The sequence below is a fragment of the Python bivittatus genome, unplaced genomic scaffold (genome assembly GCF_059951505.1).
Source record: "Python bivittatus isolate LINGU-HERP-01145 unplaced genomic scaffold, Pbiv_v1 ctg000220_np1212, whole genome shotgun sequence".
Classification (NCBI taxonomy): domain Eukaryota; kingdom Metazoa; phylum Chordata; class Lepidosauria; order Squamata; family Pythonidae; genus Python; species Python bivittatus.
This window is the reverse complement of record NW_028277048.1, coordinates 22,320,185-22,340,418: the sequence shown is the minus strand read 5'-3', so window position 1 is coordinate 22,340,418 and position 20,234 is coordinate 22,320,185. Positions and strand designations below refer to the sequence as shown.

The 20,234-nt window shown below is 41.7% G+C and overlaps 1 protein-coding gene across 1 annotated transcript; it reads right to left on the bottom strand.

Moving 5' to 3' along the window:
- Nucleotides 1-2,611: 2,611 nt before the first annotated feature.
- PRIM1 (DNA primase subunit 1) lies at nt 2,612-20,006 on the bottom strand. Its single transcript, XM_088138111.1, has 13 exons — nt 19,865-20,006; nt 18,404-18,561; nt 16,434-16,540; nt 15,486-15,559; nt 13,316-13,452; nt 11,412-11,473; nt 9,711-9,820; nt 8,431-8,507; nt 7,819-7,939; nt 5,827-5,896; nt 5,298-5,389; nt 4,030-4,125; nt 2,612-2,990 (listed from the first exon to the last, which is right to left on the bottom strand). Exons 1-13 carry the CDS (start codon nt 19,965-19,967, stop codon nt 2,971-2,973), a joined length of 1,227 nt encoding a protein of 408 aa, XP_087994237.1. The 5' UTR covers nt 19,968-20,006; the 3' UTR covers nt 2,612-2,970.
- Between the last annotated feature and the right edge of the window lie 228 nt (nt 20,007-20,234).

The window sequence follows — 20,234 nt, the reverse complement described above, 5'->3', positions numbered from 1 at the left end:
CCAATGGTCACTCTGACTGAGCTCCTGTGTGGAGATGGGACAAAGTCCCAGAAGGACAACCATCATTGCAGCCCTCCACCGATCTGGGCTTTATGGCAGAGTGGCTAGATGGAAGCCTCTCCTCAGTGCAAAACACATGAAAGCCTGCTTGGAGTTTGCAAAAAAGCACCTGAAGGACTCTCAGACTGTGAGGAACAAGATTCTCTGGTCTGATGAAACCAACATAGAACTATTTGGCCTCAATTCTAAACATTATGTCTGTAGGAAACCAGGCACCGCTCATCACCTGCCCAATACCATCCCAACAGTAAGAAGCATGGTGGTGGCAGCAGCATCATGCTGTGGGGGTGTTTTTCAGCAGCAGGGACTGGGAGACTGGTCAGGGTTGAGGGAAAGCTGAATGGAGCAAAGGACAGAGATCTCCTCAATGAAAACCTGTTCCACAGCGCTCAGAACCTCAGACTGGGCTGAAGGTTCACCTTCCAACATGACAACGATCCTAAGCACACAGCCAAGTCAACACAGAAATGGCTTAGGGACAACCCTGTGAATGTCCTAGAGTGGCCCAGCCAGAGTCCTGACTTGAACCCTATTGAACATTTCTGGACCTGGAAATGGCTGTCCACCGACAGTCCCCATCCAACCTGATTGAGCTTGAGCGGATTTGCAAAGAAGAATGGCAGGAAATCCCCCAGTCCAGGTGTGCAAAGCTTGTTGTGTCATACCAAAAAAGACTTGAGGCTGTAATTGCTGCCAAAGGTGCTTCAACAAAGTACTGAGTAGAGGGTCTGAATACTTATGCCAATGTGAGATTTCAGTTTTTTCTTTTTAATAAATTTACAGACATTTCTAAAATTCTGTTTTCGCTTTGTCGTTATGGGGTACTGAGTATAGATTAATGAGAAAAAAAAATGAATTTGAACGATTGTAGTATCAGGCTGCAACATAACAAAATTGAAAAAAGTGAAGGGGGTCTGAATGAATACTTTCCGAATGCACTGTAGTTTTTACAGACATTTATAGAACCAACTTTTACAGCAGCCTTCTCTAACCGAGAAGGGAACACTCCAGAGGTGTCAGGCCAGTTCTCATCTGGCTAGGGGATTACAGAAACTAAAGGACAACTAGCTGCACTAGGTTAGGGAGAGCTGCTTTATTGGCAGTAAAATGGAGCTGAAAAGATTGACTTTTATGTATTTAATTAGACTGCATTTTACTCTTGTATTTTACTTGATTTTAAACCATGGACAGATTTTCTACCATACCATGGTTGTATACTAGTCCAGCAAAGACTGTGTTTGTGGGCATGTGCATATAATTTTTTAAAAACAGTTTTTAGTTTTTACTCTGAACCTCCAGGAGTTCACTCCCCCTGGAGTATAGTGTATATAAAAATTGTCAGTGGATAAAATTACATCTGGCTTCAAGTGTAAAGAATCCTGCATAGGTAGGTTATGTATATATGGATATAAGGCATCCTTCTCAACAATTTCCTGAGTTCTCCCAGAGACTTACTGGTCTTCCTATGGCTTTATGATAATCACTGCAACTATGGGACAGAATGCCCAAATTTAATTTTTTCCCTTATTAGTAACTGCATTTGAGTATCATTTACATCTTAATTGCCACATAATAACATCACATTCAGATTAAAAACAAGGATGATGTCATCTGAAAGCCAGTTTGCAATGCTTGTATGTTTGGGTTTTAGAAGTCTCTGACATACAGTTTTACTTTGAAAAAGGGAAAAGTCACACAGCATAGAGGTAAAATCCACCTGCTGCTTTAGCTTTTCAGTGAGGTACTGGATGGTAAAAATCAGGTCTACAGGTAGTCCTTGACCTACGACCATTTGTTCAGTGACCAAAGTTATGATGGCACTGAACAAATAGTGGTTATGACTGGTCCTCTCAGTTCCAGCCATTCCAGCACCCCTGCAGTCATGTGATTGTGATCTAGGCACTTGGCAATCGGTTTGCATTTACAACCAGTTGCAGCACCCTGCAATCACATGATCGCCATTTGCAATCTTCCCTGCTGGCTTCCCTAGAAAGTCAATGGGGAAGCTGGCAGGGAAGGTCACAAGTCGCTGGGATAAGTTTCCCCCACCCATGTATCCTCCCCTAGCCCTTCTGCACTCACACTTTACCAGCCACTTGCACACCCCTGCACACCCTCCCCAATGTTTGCCATGCCTCCCTCGCACCCTCCCCGACCATGCCTCTTGCACACCCCTGTGCACCCTCCCTGACTCATTCCACACCTCTCACACACTCCCTCGCACTCTCCCCAGCCCTCCCTCACATCCTTGCTGATCCTCCCCCACACCCCCACGCATTCCCTCCCCCAACTGGCAGCAGCCACTTACCTGCCTGCCAGACTGGGACTTCCAATTTCCTGCTGGCTTCCCCAGACTTTGGTTGTGGGAAGCCAGCAGGAAGTTGCCTTGCCTAACAACTGTGGGATCTGGTTAACAATGGCAACTGGGACTGCAGGCATTGCTGTCACTAAGCGATGCGGTTGGACTTTACAATGGAAATTCCAGTCTCAATTGCCATTGTAAACCGAGGACTACCTGTAATCCTTAAAAATCATAGGCACCAGTCAAAGCTACCTGTTATTTCTTTGCAACTTTATGTCAAATAAAACATACACATGTATGTTAACATATTATGCAATATAAACCCTTATTGTCTCCTGTTTGGCAAATGCGTATCCCATTGATTATACTCCCACATTATGCAAAACCAAATATTTATTGTATGTTGTGCTCAGTTGTTGGTACCTGAATGCCTATTACCACTTTTATCACCTCTTCTTCAGCAAGAAAGGCCTGTTTTGACTGTGTCTGTAAATGGCTGGTTTGTGAACAAATCTAGCAAAAGAAGTCAAAAGAGTTCTGCTGCAGTTGAACACAATTATTTGGCCACATTAAATTGCACCGTGACAATGCATCATGCCTTCAAAACTTCAGAAATCCATCTGCATGTCTTAAAAAAAAAAAAAAAAAGGAAAATCAATTTTAAACACTATTAAGACATACTGTGAAGATACTTCATATGTTGTACAACAGATTATATCAGCCATTCCCAATCTGCAAATGCCTGAAAGATACAGATTCCTTTCCTGCATGGATAGGACGTGGCTGCTGATGGGAGTTATAGTCCAACATACCTGGAAAGGCTGTTTCAGATGGTTGCTAATATGGAAGGCAGTGGGGGATATTCTGCAAAAGTCTTTTTTCTTTAAACGTGAAAACACAAATGATTTGAAGATGTCTACAATTTTTCACAATAGGCAATAAGTGGCAACCAGAGTGTATTTAGGCCCTGGTGCAAGTACTCGTCACTTGAAGCCAAACTATATACACAATGACTATGCAATGCTTTGGACTAAATTCCAAAAATGTGCTTTAGTGTGTGCGGGATTGCAAATATAGCACCTTTTTGCAGCTCTTTAAAGCAGACCCATCCTTTCCCAGGATTGTATAGCTGTTCTCTCTTGATGATTTAATTATCCAAGTGTTCTGAGCTAACATGGTAACATTGAACCATAAACTGATTGTATGATTTACGCAACCCACACAGCTGCAAAATTGACTATCTATGATTCAGTATGTCATGCATACACAAGCTAAGAGTTTCTACCTCAAATAACCTCAAGCTGACATCCTTGCTCTGTAATACATAATACAATGTTTCCTCACATTGCTATACAACTACCAAGTTCACACCTTGAAGTAAGTCCTAGATTGCTTAACCAAGTTTAATTAAGCCATAATTGCTGGATTCCCACATCATACTGTTTACAAAGTATAATGCCGAGTTCAAAAAAGCTATTTTATATTTAGTGCAATGTGTGAATGCAGCTTCTCTCTCCATTCACAGTAGCCAATAATGAAGACAAAAAGGTTTGTTTATTCATTGTATCAATTTATATAGCCACCCATGTCACTATCATTACCCTGATGCCACTGAAACAATTTGGAGGTGGGGAGTTAACATCCTTCTGACTCAAGCAAGCCCTTACCACTATCTTTCAGACGTCCTTTGTAAGATTTCTCCATTTCTTCCACGAACTGTTCAAAGACTTTCACATATGGAGCTAGACTGGTTTTCTTATAATCTATTTAAAAAAACAAAAAAAAGGTGGGGGGAGGAGAAAAGACTCACCTTATTTTATTTTCAGTTCTTTTAAATTTCATCTATTTAAGCAGACTAATAGAGTGAGTTTGGGTCCCAACTCTCCATTTGCTCCATTCAGAGATAAACTCGCTCCCAGATCAGAAATGTAAGAATACTTGGTTTGACCCCAAGGACGTGCCAGATTTGATCTTGATTATGTAATTGTTGTATTTTTCTAAACATTTCAGAAATCTGATCTGTGTTACATCTCAAGAAGCCATCTGCTTTGCTATGCTGCTTATTACTATTATTATTTCATTTTATGCTGCCTTATTACAGTGTCCCTCAAAGAGTTCACAAAATACGGAGACTGGAAATGGTGAGGAAATAAGCCACTGCATCTGCTTGAGAATTAGTCATCTTTACTTCTGTTGACCCGACAGAAATTCTTGAGGTACATTCATAACAATTGTTTCTACAAGAAAAATGAGTGGGACAACCTTCATCAAATGTCTACCCTTCACACACTTCCCAGAAAAGCAAATCCCTCACAAAAGAAATGCTTGCTTCCCCTGCAATTCAACATCTGGATACATAGGAGAGGAAACAGACTACGATATTCCTTATACTGAATTAAGGATGTGTGCCCCTGGACCTCATGTTCTTCTTTTTTGCAGTGAAACTGCACCACTGGTACTCAACAGCAAATAATAACAGCATGATGTTCCACCAACTTGGAGCAGAAGGAAGGAAATGCGTTAAAACCCAAGTGGGCTTGATGCTCCTATAAAGCTTGGTTTTATTTGCTCCTTATACAGAGGGGAAAATGATCTAAAAATCACAATTCCAATGACATACAGTAGTATCAGTAATTTGCTGACTGGAGCCCTTGGCACTCTGAAAATAATTTTAGTTAAGTGTTGCATCCTGTTCCAAAAAGCTCTGCACTAAAAGCATTTCAGGTCTATAATTTTGCGGGGTCTATAACTTATATTTTATAGGGGTGTAAAATAAGAGGAATTCTACATAATTTAGTGTTACCAATGCAGCATTTCAACCTGTTCCTCCCCATATCAACCCATGTATCATGGAGATCACACATCTCCAATGTCAACAGGACAGGACTGCAACTGGCTGAAGATTTGTCCAGCTCTCTCCCACGACAGCACTCACCTCTGCTTTTACGAGAGCTTTCTGGCAGACCTTCAGCTTCCTTTCCATTCCCTTCATCTTTCCCAATCATGTCCAGCTCGTGACAGAGGTGGCTAAGAGGAATAGAGCAAATCTATTTCTAAGGAATAGAATATCTCTAAGGAATAGAGCAAAAATACTGGAAATCCCACAGAGTTTGGCCAGCCTAAATTGATTGTGATTATTTCACTCTGAGCTTGGGTCCAGTGAATTGACAATTTATGCAGTGGAGCTGATCAGTCTGCTCCTGATTTATGCTTGAAGAAATTGGCTGGGTACACCTATCTTATTGTTATTGTGTTTGGTCTTCTTTGGCTTGAACTGCTGAGCGAACCTAGCCACTGTGATGTGTAAACCAGAGGATATGGTTTAATCCAGCCAACTGCTGATTATACAACAAACTGTGGATAAGGAAGCCATAGCTTAATGTGATGTGTGAATGTAGGCGCTATACAATTCCTACACCTTCTAGGTGCAAGTTTGTCACTCACTCCAACGAGATGGCCCATACCTTATAGTGGGAACAGCAAATGGATCAAAGTCATCCAATTTCTTCAGGTCAATCGGAACTGAAATGCGCCCTGAAAAAGGCCAAAAGCAGCATTACTCTCTCTTTAAAGGCTGTTGGTGGGAAGAGAGAAAGCACGCAGCAAGGGACTGCGCTTCTGAACAGCTCCACAAACTGGTCAAATCTCCACATGGAAACTTCTTTGGATTTTGGAAAACTGGCTGTACTTTCAGTATCCTTGGTGTCTAGAGGTCTTTATCTTCCTGCCACAGGTATTCAGAGTAAACACTTTGCATCAGTGGAGTTGAAGGCAGGGCCCCACAACCCTTTCCTATTAATACAAGATGACTCATTGAGTCTTCCGTATTGGAGATAGCATTGAGAGAGCAATATTTTCACATAGTGTGCTACATATCACCATCTTGGCCCGTGGAGGTTTTTTCAGTAGTGTCACAGTACCACTTACTTATAAAAAAGGATCAGGGTTTCGAGAACATGTGAATCTTGAAACTATCCAAAGCAAAGTCCCCTGGTTTCCCCAAAATGCTCCTAGAAAGGTGAAAATATTCCACTTTGGCTTGGTCAGTGGGAGGGAATGCACTTAAAAGGTCAGACCTAGGAAAGGGGAATGAGATAGGAGATCCAGAAAACCTGTCTTATTTTCTGCTTTTTGATAGCACAAGTTAACAAAACTTCAGAAGTGGCTATTCCCCTAGCAGTAAGATTGCTCTATCATTCTATTGCTCCACTAAGAATTCCAGCTCTGTTCCTTATCATGAATAAGTTTGTCATCTCATCCAGGCAAATAATTGAACACTCAGGCATATGGGAGGCAGTGATAGCAGCTGTACTTGAAGGACGGTTGGAGGTGATATTTTAATGTTGTACTATACCCAAAGCACATGCTAAAGCATCACTCCAGAGCATTTTGGGAAACTCAGAACAGTAGCTCCAAGATTAAGCCTCTTAACACGGAAGAGCCAAAACACGCTTAAGTGTTGGTTGGCTCTTGGATTCCAACGGCTCTTCCTAAAATGACATGCTAATATAGGATTTATTAAATGCCTAATAGGATTCTCACTTTAAAATATTACTTTATATTGATTAAAACTCATGAACCCCACATGGACAGCATGCCCATTCTATAGTTATTGTTATATCTTATTATATGCAGGACCCATTTTCCACCAACTGACACTTTTAGCTATCAATTCACATTTGATTATTGCAGCATTATTTCTTCCAGCTGCTCATAACTGAAAACATAAACAGGGAAATGAACATTTCAGAACCAGCAGAAGGAATAACTGGTATGTTGGACAAAGCAATATATTGTTACTAATGAGGCTTAAATCCTCCGTTCCCTATGCTCAATGTTGCATATATAGCATTACCTTATTTTATCTTCCAAGAAGCCTGAAAGTAAGCCAGGCTGAGAGATAACTTGCTAAATTGGCTTCTTCGATTAGAGAGAAGACAGAATCTACATTTACGGCTGACTGGAAACCCCTTATGGACTTTTTGCATACTACAGAAAAAAATGCACTTATAACTTGCGGTTTTGATGATTAGGAAAAAATGAGACAATAGAAAAAAGTGAGTTTTTTTTTTTTTTTACAGAGTAAGAGATAACTTTGTAATCAGACTTATATTTGCTGCAAAGAAAATCAGAAGCTTTTTCTATTTTTTTTTATGCTTTTGTCTTTTCTTTTTGCTATTTTTTCTTTGTTTTCTTTATTCTGTATTAGTCTGTGATAGTTTTTATGTTCTCTCTAAAACATAAAATTTTAATAAATTTTCTCTTTTAATAAAATTTGTACCAACCCTCCCCCCAAAAAAACAAAAACAAGAGGCTCAATATCAAGCACTAATCTTCATGGGTGAAATGGATTCCCTGAGTTTCCACATCCAGCTTCAACGTTCCATCATTATACGCTCCCATCGGATTTCTATCAAAAGGAAAAATGCAGGAACACAGGGCAGCAGCTGACCTACCTGTCTTTGGGTGAACGCTGAAAGGGCTCTTCAGCAAGTGATTGATGCCTTTGCTAACGTTCATATCCAGGCGGGGAAAGCAGTATTGCAACATAATCTCCCTTTCAGTGTGTAGCATTTTCTTCAGAATGAGAGAGAGAAAAGGGTTAATGCAGAGGAAACTGCCCTAGATCAAGACAACTGCCCAGGTTTATCTTACTCAGTACTGCCCAGGCAAACCAGTTTATTGCTTTTCTGGGATTTCAAGCGAGTCTTTCTCCTTCCTGCTTGGAGGCACTGCAGACTGAAACTTGGGTGTTTTGCATACAAAGCAAAGACTTCCTGTACTACTGCTATTACTACTAATTATTTACATATTTACATATCATCATCACTTCCTGTTATAACTACTCTCATTTTATTGGTTTCCAAAGACCCCAAAGCAGCCCTTGACTCAAAAAGTCTGCACCCAAAATCCAGGGCACCTTCACAAGGCAGAAGCACCAGGGTTTGATAGCAAAGTGTTCCCCAGTCTTGAGTTACTGGCCTTTTCAGCACTACACTAAAATTGGAGTCCCACTATTAACAAAGTTCTACTCCCACTGTCAAATATGTATATACTATTTTCTTCACCTTTTTTTCCAGAACTTCCCAGCGCTGCACTGAATTGTGCTTTTTATGGAATTCCTTCCGAAGTTCATCTCGGTCTGGTGGCAGAATTGCTAAGGACTTTCAAGGTTAGACTCTGAAGCAAAATAGCTAACTTCCTGATATATGTGCCCCCCCCCCAGGGGAACAGCTCTGCCTTCTTTCAAAAAGACCTGCATGTAAGTCTTCCGTGCCTTACGTACATCTGATGTGCCCACTTCAGAAGCAAATTGGTTCTAATTAAGTCAGATATCAGAACAAAATAATGGATGTCAGGTGTCATTTGGATATTACCGTTGGACGCTCATTCCGACACTCCCCTAGTGGATATGCAAAGGCTTCCCCCTAAGCAGAACCCGCCTGCATGTATAGTAAGATTCCTCCCTGCAGACCATCATGCTGTAAATGTGAAGATTCTTTCTTCACTTTAAGATGATGGGTTCCTCACTGATCCTTGAGTTTTTGTCTACACAGACAAAGGTCATGCTTAAACAGGTCTCATAATGCATCTGCATCCTCGAGTCCATTTCCATGGGACTTCGTTGCAATTAAGTCTGCTTAGAACTGATGCTTTAAACTGTACAGAAACCTTGTCTATGTGTGTTACTAAATAAGTTGAGAAGAAAAAGGCAGAGTGCTGAGGTGGCAGAACAGAGTCTGCTATTTCCTGTGCATGTGGGCATGTCCCATTTTGGAGCAGCCCCCCTGGAAAAACTCTCTTCAGTAAGAAAATAAGCCCAGCAGGAAAAGGACAGGCCTGATTATTCTTGACCCTTTCTATCTGAACATACTGTTCTACTGCCACAAATAATTGGCGAAGGTTATCCTAGGAGCTGATTCCTTCTAGGATATGGGTAGGGAACCATTAGTCTTCCAGTTGTTGCCAAAATACAATTCCCATCATCTCTATGCCAGCTTGTAAGTTGTAGCTTAACATCTGGAGGGTAACATGTTTCCCACCAAGAAGCTTGCTTCGTCCTGCCCAACCTTCCTGAAAGAGGCCTTAGCCAGGGATTAATAGTTAATGGTTCTGTGTTGATGAGGGTTTTTTGAGGGAATGGGGGTTTATTACACTCTGTTAGAAATCATTCTACTTCCTGGCTACTGTAGCAACCCAGATGGTTGTCTGTAGATATCTGGATTAAGTTTTATACATTGTCTTGACTGTTTATGGGTAGCGTGGCCAGATAGTCATACAAAACTGTTCTTTGCCTATTTTTGTACAATCTATACTCCTTAGGTCTTTCACAGTCCCAAAAAGATATTCTCTGGAACCAAAGCTAGCACTTTTTCACATTTCTCTTTATTTCCAAGAATGTCCTGACCAACAAGAGCATATTCTTCGAAGTAACGTGTCACCACATCCAATGATGCTCTGAAAGAGAAGAGAGGAGAGCATCAAGAAGACAAATGGCTCCTGAATGTTTTAAAACTTTGTAAGAGAGGGAACTTCAGGCACATGCAACTTTCTCATGCAGAGAAAAATAAAACAGCTTCTGCTGAAATCCTCTCATTAGCATTTAGTTTGCTCCTGCTTGAAACTGGAGACTTTATAGCATTACAGGGTGTGCAAAGCAGCATGGCCCAATCCTACAGCAAAACTACCTTCAAGTATGAGGACGAAAAGGCATGGAAAGAGCAAGACTTTACTGTGCAGTTTTTGACAGTATGCTAAGCACTTCTTTCAGAACCTGTGTGCATATGCAATAAAGTAACATAAGAAGTGCTAAACAGTACATATGATCTGAGAATCCAAAATGTAAGTCTAAGGGGAAGAGATAGTTTCTTCATCTCAGCATCGGGTGAATTAGACAAAAGATTTTAACCAGCACATTCATATCTTTGCCTGGAGACCTTTATCCACCTGCTCATTCAAATCAGAGTCATCATCAGGATGGCATTAAATAAGTCACCCTTTTTGGTTACCAGGAATAGCCAACAAGCTTTCCTGTGGTTACAAATTTCAGAATCTACACTAAGTTTTGTCACTGCGTCCTCTAGAACAGCGGTCTCCAACCTTTTTGGCACCAGGGGCTGGTTTTGTGGAAGGCAATTTTTCCATAGACTGGGGGGGGGGGATGGTTTCAGGATGATTCAAGTGCATTACATGATAGGGTTTTGATATGAGCCTGCAAGCAATCAATTTATTATGGTCTCTGTGCAGTCAAACCTCTCTGCTAATGATAATCTGTATTTGCAGCCACTCCCCAGGGCTACCATCACTGCCTCAGCTCCACCTCAGATCATCAGGTGTTAGATTCTCATAAGGAGCGCACAACCTAAATCCCTCGCATGCGCAGTTCACAGTAGGGTTCGTGCTCCTATGAGAATCTAACGCCGCTGCTGATCTGATAGGAGGCGGAGCTCACGTGGTAATACGAGCGATGGGGAGCGGCTGTAAATACAGACGAAGCTTCGCTCGCTCGCCCGCCACTCACCTCCTGCTGTGAGGCCCAGTTCCTAACAGGCCACAGACTGGTACCGGTCCACGGCCCGGGGGTTGGGGACCCCTGCTCTAGAAAGCAGAAGCCGAGTTGGAAAACAGACAGCTGCAGTAGGTGGTCTGCTGTTTAGCCACATCAAGAATGGCATCTATCCTTCTGATTCATACAGCCACAATGCAGCGTGCTTTATTTCTTTATACTTCTTTATTTGACTTGATGCCACTTGACTCCAAGTGAGACTAAGCTCCTGCTTAGACCATGCTTGCTTATACCTTAGCGATTCTCAATTCAGTTCAAAGCTGCTTCAGCCTGGAGTGGGGCATTCACGGCCTCTTAATATTGTTGAACAGTACCAGCTATCATTGCCCAAAATAAGGAAGTTGTAATTCAGCAACATCTGGAAGGCTCAAGGCTCCCCATTCCTAGTGTTGTTAAATAGCTTTTAATTGGAAGCTGGAAGGCACAAAGTTCCACTTCATAGTACCTGCACATGTTGCAAACCCAAATATTGCATTAACTGACCTGATGAAAGGATGAATATAGTTATCTGAGAGGGTCACTTTCTTGATGGTTCCTTCACCACCCTAGAAACGTTCAAGGAGAAGCAAAGTTAGAGTCTGTTTATGCCTGCTTTCCTCTTCTTTGAAGATGAAACTCTTAATGGCTCTTTTGGCTACACATGTCCCAGAATTGGGACATTGTGCTGAATCTTCTGCCTTGCTTGCCTCTCGTCCCGACATTTCAATTGCCCCTTATGGGACCACCAACTTAGTTCAGCATCAGGATCAACATTAAAAAACCTTCACAGTGGCCTGGAGGAGGAGCTAAGGGTAAACTTCAACTAGCCAGCAAGCCAGCATTTCCTTAGTTTGGAAATTGATTCCTGAACAAAGAGAACATACTGAATTGTTTCACATTGTTTCTGCCTAGGAGAATCAAGAAATGGCAGCCTCAGGCACCAGATTAACCATGATTGATGCACTTAATTATTTGCTGGTGAAATGGTTAGGACTGAAAGCATCTGCTGGAGTCCTGTACCTTTAACAGGGATAGGGAAGGTGCAATATTTAAAAGTCCATATTTTCTGATTTGCACAAGTGCTAAGAATGCCCTCTTCCACCCCATTATTAAAAATATTGGAGCCTCATCTTCCTGTACATCTGGTCAACCTGATAAGGCATATAATTGCCTTTAATTTAAAGGGTAGCGCTAACAGCTAAGCAAACAGCATTTTGCACTGAGAAATCTAAACAACATATGCAGGAAGTGGGAGAGAACAGAAAAGATCTACACTGATTCCTGAACATGGAGAACGCACTGAACTGATTCATACATTGTGCTAAGCCTTGATTTGTTGAATAAACTGGCTGGAGTCACACACTGCACTGTATAAAACTGTATCAATGGTTTTGAAAATAGAGGTGGCTAGACTCACATTGTGCCAAGGCAAAACTAAACAAGCCATATTGGCCTAGCACATTATGGGCTATTTCTCTGTGTCTCAAATAAGAACAAAATGACAGGTTCACGTGACAGCGGTGTAACCAAGCATCCAACCTGTGGAACTGCACTCACACGGGCAGCTATTTCATAATCTTATTGCTCCTCCTCAAGGTTCTCACATTTTCTATTGACTTCTTACTTTTTTGCCAATGGCCCAGGATTTCAAAAGAACACATTTCTGGCTCCAATTTACTGATTCTCTGCTTTTCCCATTAAACAATTAAAGAGGCAGAAAACCTCTCCTTGAAAGATTTCCATTCTAAGTAGCTGTGATAAAAATACCAACAATGCATTACAACAGATATTATGAACTTTATTATAATAAGAATTTCCTTCTCTTGTTTTCATGTTTTCTTCTTCTCTCCCATTTTCTCTTTTTGTGTGCTTTCTTTTCAGTTTGAAAGAGTGAGGATAGGAAATGCAGAGTTTTTACGGATCTATAATCCATTCTGGGAATCTTTGTGGCTGAAGAATGGATTAAAAATAACGTAAGTAAATCAATAGCACTTCCATTTACTGTTTTTCCTCTTTCCAGACGCACGCTCTGATATAACAGCCTATTGCCAAGATTGTACTTGTGGGTGATTAATTCCCGTACCCTTTCAGTGTGAAGGTCTACCTATTTCCCTCCATAAATGATGGATAGGTAATCTGGGCTCAAGAGCTACAGGTAGCTCCCGAGCTGCTGTTTTGTTCTCCTAGCATCTACGCTACTTGCACTGACAAAAATCGGTGCCGGGTGAAAATCAATAGTGCAGCTGGTAAAACCTGCCACTTCAGAGCTGGAAAACTGGTTTCCTGAGTTGTATCAGCCGTTTGGTTATTTGGGAGAGGTTTTACCCTGGCCCCACCCACTGCAGACCTCTTTGCAAAGTGTAGTCACACTGTTTCAAGAAGCCATCCCTCTGGCTACAGGATCATACCTTGACTAGGGAGAGATATTCCACTGCGGCAGAGCGGAGAGTCGAAGACCACTTCCGGACAGAATCGTCACACACCCAGCAATGGACTCCTCTGCGTCCTGAATACACCCACAGCCTATGCTGAACACCAAAGTCCTCTGCAGGGGCAGAAAAAAAGCAAAAAATACACCATTTAGACCACCAAGGAAAAAGAAAATCAAACAAAACATAGCGCTCTAAACATTTACATTTATTTTGTTCAGTACAATCTGTGAATCAAACTATGGGAATTTGTAAACTATGGCTTGATAGAATGAGTTGCATGAACCCAACAATTATGGCTTATTTGTGGTTAAAACCATGGCTTAGCACAATGTATGTGAACAGGTCAAAGAAAATAGCAGCTTGCTTATAGCTATAGCCACAAGGCTACATCTCTGACCCAAAACAATGCTGGATCCCTAATAACAAAAACAAACACAAATGCTAGTAGTTGGTTTACTATTTATTTATAGCTTATTTTGCATATTTCTGCAACATTTTACTGTAATATTTTATCTTCTGTTTTGTTTGATTTTTATTATAAACTGCTTCAAGATTTTTTTAAAATGGGAAACAGTAGAAAAACGTTTGAATAAATAAAATTAACTCATAAATATTAAAATACCACTAAATATGGCTATTTAAAAGAAGACGTGCATTGTTCTCTGCTGTGAAACCTGTGAGGAGAGTCAGTGGGAGGAGACCACGCAGCTCTTTACAAATCAGAAAGGCAGCAGCACCTGACTGACTCTGGCTGATCTTGAAAATCTAAGCAGAGTTGGACCTCGTTAGCACTTGGATGGGAGGCCACCAGGAAATCCTGGGACTAGTCTGGAAAGACAAGATAGTCCTAGAAGGTGGCAATGAAATACTCTTGCCAAGTAAACGATGTACCCTGACATGTTCACATAGTCACCAGAAGTGGTGTGCTCCCCTCAACAACAGGCAGAAGCATCCTTCTTCAGATGGGAGCTAAGATTACATGTTCTGAAGGATGTAACAGCTGAGAACTGCAAAGAAAACCCAGGGAATGCCCCAAACTGAAGACTGCTTGGTACATATCTACTGAACTGGATCTACTAATCCTTCCTATTGTAAAGCAATAGATTAGGTCAACCCTCCTCAACCTGGTGCACTTCAGATGTCTTAGGACTTCTACTCCAATAATCTTCAGCCAGCATGACTACAGAAGCTGAAACCCCACAGTTCCAAAGGGGAACCAACCTAGGGAAACCTGGATTAGCCACTTTCCAAGAACATCATACCTGTTCATGATGACTCTGATGGCCATGAGCCAAAATCTATTCTTCTTTCTCATATAAAATGGGCACACAACCTTCTATAGGTTTCTCCTAAAACTGTGCAGAACCAAGAGTAAGGAGTGGGAGGCTAGGAATAAATTAACCTTGATATAATTTTACATTAAATTAAAGACATATAGTCCATATGATTACTCCTCATTGTGATGGAATGGAATTATGAAGGCCAGGCTCAGGGAGATAAACATTTTCTTAGCTCCCCAGAAGAGCGTGGGAGGAACAAGAGGATGCGACTGGCACCTCCCTGAGGAATTCACACTGTTGTGGCTGGCTGGCTTGGGAGATGGGGTTTCAGTCTGGGAAGATTCTTGCTAGAGGTTGTAGCTAATAAACATAACTGGACTGAATTTGCACTGTCTCTTGGAGTTCCTTGGGCTAGGCCTGACATCATGCAGTTAATAATTTTCTTACCATATTAAAAATTGCACTTGGACGATAAGATGTTTTGGAGGGATGTCTGGGGGAGACCCAGGTCTTCCATTGCTGCAATACGCAAGGGAACTATAGAATGAAGCCTCTGTACATCCTACCTCTCCATGACTCACCATTAATGTCAACTTGCAACATGGAACACAATTTAAATTTTTTACCATAGATATATTAAAGTTTCCCCATCCTCTCTCTTTAGGATGGGAATTTCTTGATACAAAGACATGTCTTCTTTGTTCCTTAGGCTAAGCACCTTCAGCAGCCAAGAGGGCTGAAGAAATCAAATAATTCCTGAGATACTTCTAGGCTTCCCAAAGGCAGGCATATTCTAGCTTTGGAATGGGAAGAGGGGTAGACTGGACAGCCTGGCCACGGGGATCAGATGGCTATAAGCCACTTACCCACGAGGGCTCGGTCTATGATGTGGATGGCAATTGTCATGAGAGTCCAGCACTTGGAGCAGATGTCTGCAGAGCTGAAGAAGACAAGACAATTCCTAGGTGTGTCATGAAGGGAACTTACAAGATCATGTAAAAATTACAGTCAGTACAGTCTTGAATTCTCTTCCATCCCATCAGTATGGCCAATAGTGAAGATGGGATTTGCAGTGCCACACTATAATTTAGGCAATTCATGCTGTACCATTAGGCATACTTACCTGTAAGTGCACTAATCAGAATGAGCTTTATTTCCAAGTACACATGCACTGGTTTGGGTTGCATATGTTGACTAAAACATGTTGATTAAAAAAAAGAAAAAAGACAGAAAAGCAGAACAAGGATGCCTTCCCACCAATTCCAGTTAGTCACAATATTACGATTTTTTGGAATTAAAAACAAATACCTTCATTATTTTCAAGCTGTCTTGGACAGCTTGTGTGTGGCAGAATTGTTACCTTGAGATTTTAAAAACAAACACAGATAAACATAGCTGGGAATGAGAACTCTCTGTTCAGAACGGGAAGATCTCAGATTCCTAGATGCTACTGGCAACACAGGCAGCCATTTTTATTATCTTGCCTCCTGCGTGTTGTCATAAAATTGTAATAAATCATAAAGTTTGAAATCAGATACAACAATCCCTCATATGTTTGCTTGAAAAGATGTGCAGTGGGGTTTGCTTTTGAGAAGTATTTACAACGCTATGGCTCAAAGTGGCCCTACGGCCCTCTTTATTGTTCAGAGAACCAACCTTCTTGTAGCTCAGAGGAATAGAGGCTTTGCCAGGAAGGGTCATTTCAAAGATCTATAGACCCAAGTACAGCACATCATGTTCTCCGTGTGCAATACTCTCCCCATTACAAACTGGCTAATGAATATCAAATCATTATCCCAGAAAGATAAAGGTACCTGCAGCATTGCCTAACATCATCGTAATCTGTCAGGTCTATATCAAACACCAGTTCTTTCTCCTGAGCTTGGAAAGCACCCATGTGAACAGTGTTATGCTGGATAGGCTGCAAGAAACAACAAAAGCAACCCAGAATTAGCTCGAGTAATAACATCTTACTGTAGTTTATAACTTAAATTTCATTGCTTCATAACATTTCAGGCTTCTGCAATTCTTTGTTTAAAAATGCTTGGCCACTGGTGTGCTCTCAAGTCATTTTTAGCCACTCAAATGGCAAATCTCAGAGGAAAGTCTCGAGGTCTGGACAGGCAGTATTCAGGAATGGCTGCAAAGAGATTTTTCAGAGTCACTGGCTCCTTGAATAACAATTGTTTGAGGAAACTATTCCCTCCAACTGAAATATGGGAATAAGTTGTCATAAGGAATGATAAATATTGCAAGATTATACAAGATGACTGCAAAGCCTTTTCTAAATTCTTGTATTAAGATTATAAAAGGTTAATTAGGGTACTACCAAATGCCTGCTTTCTCTATGTGTCCTAATATATTTGTGAGTAATAAACACACAGATGTTCTGGCAACACACAAAGGCAGCTTTCATCTGTTAATCACCACAGATTTAACACATTAGTAACATCAGCAAGAATTGTAAAGCTGATTCTGTGGTTTGTTTTGGTTTAGCATTACGTTCAAATGGGCTTCATGAATGGCTTACTTTCATTACTTTTTTAGGGCAGTAAATCACAGTTTATTGCTGGCTACTGGTTACAACAGCGGCTTAACGTGATGAACTAATTATGATAGTTTTTGATTTCCTGATTTGTTCTTGATCCATGCAAATCTCAAAATAATCCGTAAGAAGTACAGGAGTGGAGCAAAAATAAAGCCAGAGTCGGTCAAACAAGCATTGTCACACCAAGTCTTAATGTGATGCTTGAATATAACACAGAAATCTGTCAGAAATACTGTATATACTCGTTATAAGCCCATCCGCAGATAAGCCGACTCTCAAAATGTTCGTATGTTTTAATTTTCACAATTGGCTTATCCACAGGTGGTACATTTTTAATGGTATTTTGGTTAAAAATTCGAGGGTCTGTTTATCTGCAGACAGGCTTATCTGGGAGTATATATGGGATATACTCAGGGAAAAAACTGAGGGAAAAACCTACTGTATGTACCAGCGATGGCAAACCTATGACACACGTGTCAAAGGTGACATGCCAGCATTTACTAACACCTGACAACAACTATTCTCCCTATTTGAGTTACTGAAGAAACTGAGTTTGTTTTACTCATATTTCATTTTTGTAATTATTTGATGTTTCTTTATATAATACATAGCACCACACATGATTGGATTGTATTTTTTTAAATAAATTAATATGTAAAGAATTGTTTCTCTTTTGTTCAGGGTGGTGGGTGGTGGTGACACACCAGCAGAGTCAAGTTTAGGCATTTTCTGAATTTTTGACATGGCAGGCCCAAAAGGTTCAACATCATTGCTATATGCTCAAGAATAAGACCATCTGTGGATAAGCCAAACCCAATTTTTTGGGTGTATTTTGGCACCTAAATTCTCAGCTTATCCACGAGCATATGGTAGTTTCAAAATAATACTGATACTACCTGATGGACAAAGCTTGCTGGTATTAAATATCTTTACAGACCATTAATAACTCTATTGTGCAACAGCAGCCTTCCTTAAATGCCAGCCTCCAGATATGCCTGGATGCTCTAGGGCAGCGTTTCTCAACTTTGGCAACTTTAAGATGTGTGGACTTCAACTCCCAGAATTCTCCAGCCAGTGTGCTGGCTGGGGAATTCTGGGAGTTGAAGTCCACACATCTTAAAGTTGCCAAGGTTGAGAAACAGTGCTCTAGGGACTTCTGGGAATCATAGTTTGATTAGATTTTGTAGACATCAGGCTGAGGAAGCCTGCTTCATATCAAAGTATTCCATTCCATACCTTGTGTGAATACACAGCTCCAATATCAATTTTATATGGACACATTTTTTGGATCTCTTTCTCCAATTCCTGTGGGGAGTTGAAAGACTGGTATCGCACATAGATATCATCACGGAGTGTGAATGAGAATTCCCGTCGCTGAAAATAGTTTTTTGACACTACGAAAGGAAAACAAACAATCCCACTTTGGCTTCATAGTAGAACATTATTCATTTAGTGACCATTCGAAGTTACAACAGTGCTGAACCCAGGGACTTTACAACTGGTCCTCATGCTTATTATAACTGTCGCAGCACCCCCGCAGTCACGATTGCGATCTGGGCAGCATCCCAGGGTTACATGATTGCCATTTGTGACCTTCCCAGCCAGCTTCCGGCAAGCAAAATCAATGGGAACTGTGTAATCCGCTTAATGACCGTGTGATTCACTTAAGAGCTGCAGTGATTCACTTAATGATCGCTGCCAAAAAGGTCACAAAATCGGGCATAGCTCACTGAATCGCCCCACTTAACAACTAATTTTCCGGTCCCTATTGTGATCATTAAGTGAGGACTACCTGTACCGGTGGGTTATAATAACAGAATCTTGAAAGCCTGACAGCGCTTATACCAAAGAGAGTCAAGTGGGGCAAGTTTCTTCCTCATGCTTTCTTACTGTTCAGATCAAGCTCACAATTTGCTAATGCTAATACCTTCTCCAAAGTCATTTCTGGGCTCCTCTACATCCTGGCTGATAACGATAAAGAATGCAGACTGGAAGAGCTGTACTATAGTAGAGAAGAATTGATCGTACCTGTACTTCAAGCCGAGACCACATTGTTTGGGTTCCTCTTTCTGAGCTGTTTCCAATCCAGCCTTACAACTTTTCAAAGTTACAAGAAGCCTTGTAGAACGCTTTACAATTGTTAACCAACTTTGCTTCCCCCCACATTTGGTCTTTCTTTTGTAGCATGTGTTTGAAAATGTTCTTCCTAAATACTCTCTGCAAAATCCAGTTTAAATGACACACTTTCTATCTGGTGGGCACCCAGTATCTGGTACTCAGAAGATACAGTGCCTCTCCTTTGTTCCCTGCTTCGTGAATCAATTTAAGTCTTTTGGAAAAAGCCACCAGCATGTCTTGCATTACTGAACTCATCCACGTAGTTAAACACCGTAAAGAAATCCGGTGTGCACTTGTTGCGAAACACCCTCATTCGGAACACCCATGTCCATCCTTACCATAAAAGATCAAAAAAAGCGTGTTAACGTCCCTTGACCCTCCTAAAGCTCCCCCCTCCCAATCTCACAGCAGTGGCGTGTTCAGTAGCCGAATTCTGCACATGCTCAGAGGCGCGCACGTCCCGAGCGACCGAGCGGCTTCCCGCGGACCTTCCCTTCGGCTCCTCCTGCGCCGCGCGCGCGCCCGCCCCCCCACCCGCCGGCCCCGCTGGGCGCCCGAAGCGCCGGGCCCCTTCCTCACCGTCTCCGTAGCGCAGCCACCGGCCGTAGAGGCCAAAGGGGAAGAGGCGGCGGTAATAGAGGCGCAGCAAGTCAGGCAAGGAGCCGGGGTCGAAACCGGCCATGGTCGCGGCAAGCGGGAGAGCGCGGGAGAAAGTAGGCGCCTCCCCTTGCCGCTCCAGAGCCAATCCGAACAGGGGACGCCTATCGTCACGGGACGTCTTGGTGCTTCTGGGAGTTGTAGTTCCAGAGAAAAGTTGGGTGGAAAGAGCTTGCCGGCTGTAAAGCGGACTCTGACGACCTCTGGTGGCTTCTTTTCCTTTTTTCAGTCTTATCGTGAAGTGTGGATTTTGCCCGAGAGCTTATTAGTTCACTTATACCCTGACTTTCTA

Excerpts from the sequence above, each read along its gene's own strand:
- PRIM1 (XM_088138111.1), bottom strand. The coding sequence starts at position 19,967 with ATGGCCGGTTTCGACCCCGGCTCCTTGCCTGACTTGCTGCGCCTCTAT. Across the intron at positions 18,562-19,864 it reads GTGGCTGCGCTACGGAGACG|TGTCAAAAAACTATTTTCAG; the intron begins GTGAGGAAGGGG and ends TTCCTTTCGTAG. Across the intron at positions 5,897-7,818 it reads CAGCGTTCACCCAAAGACAG|GGCGCATTTCAGTTCCGATT; the intron begins GTAGGTCAGCTG and ends GGCCTTTTTCAG.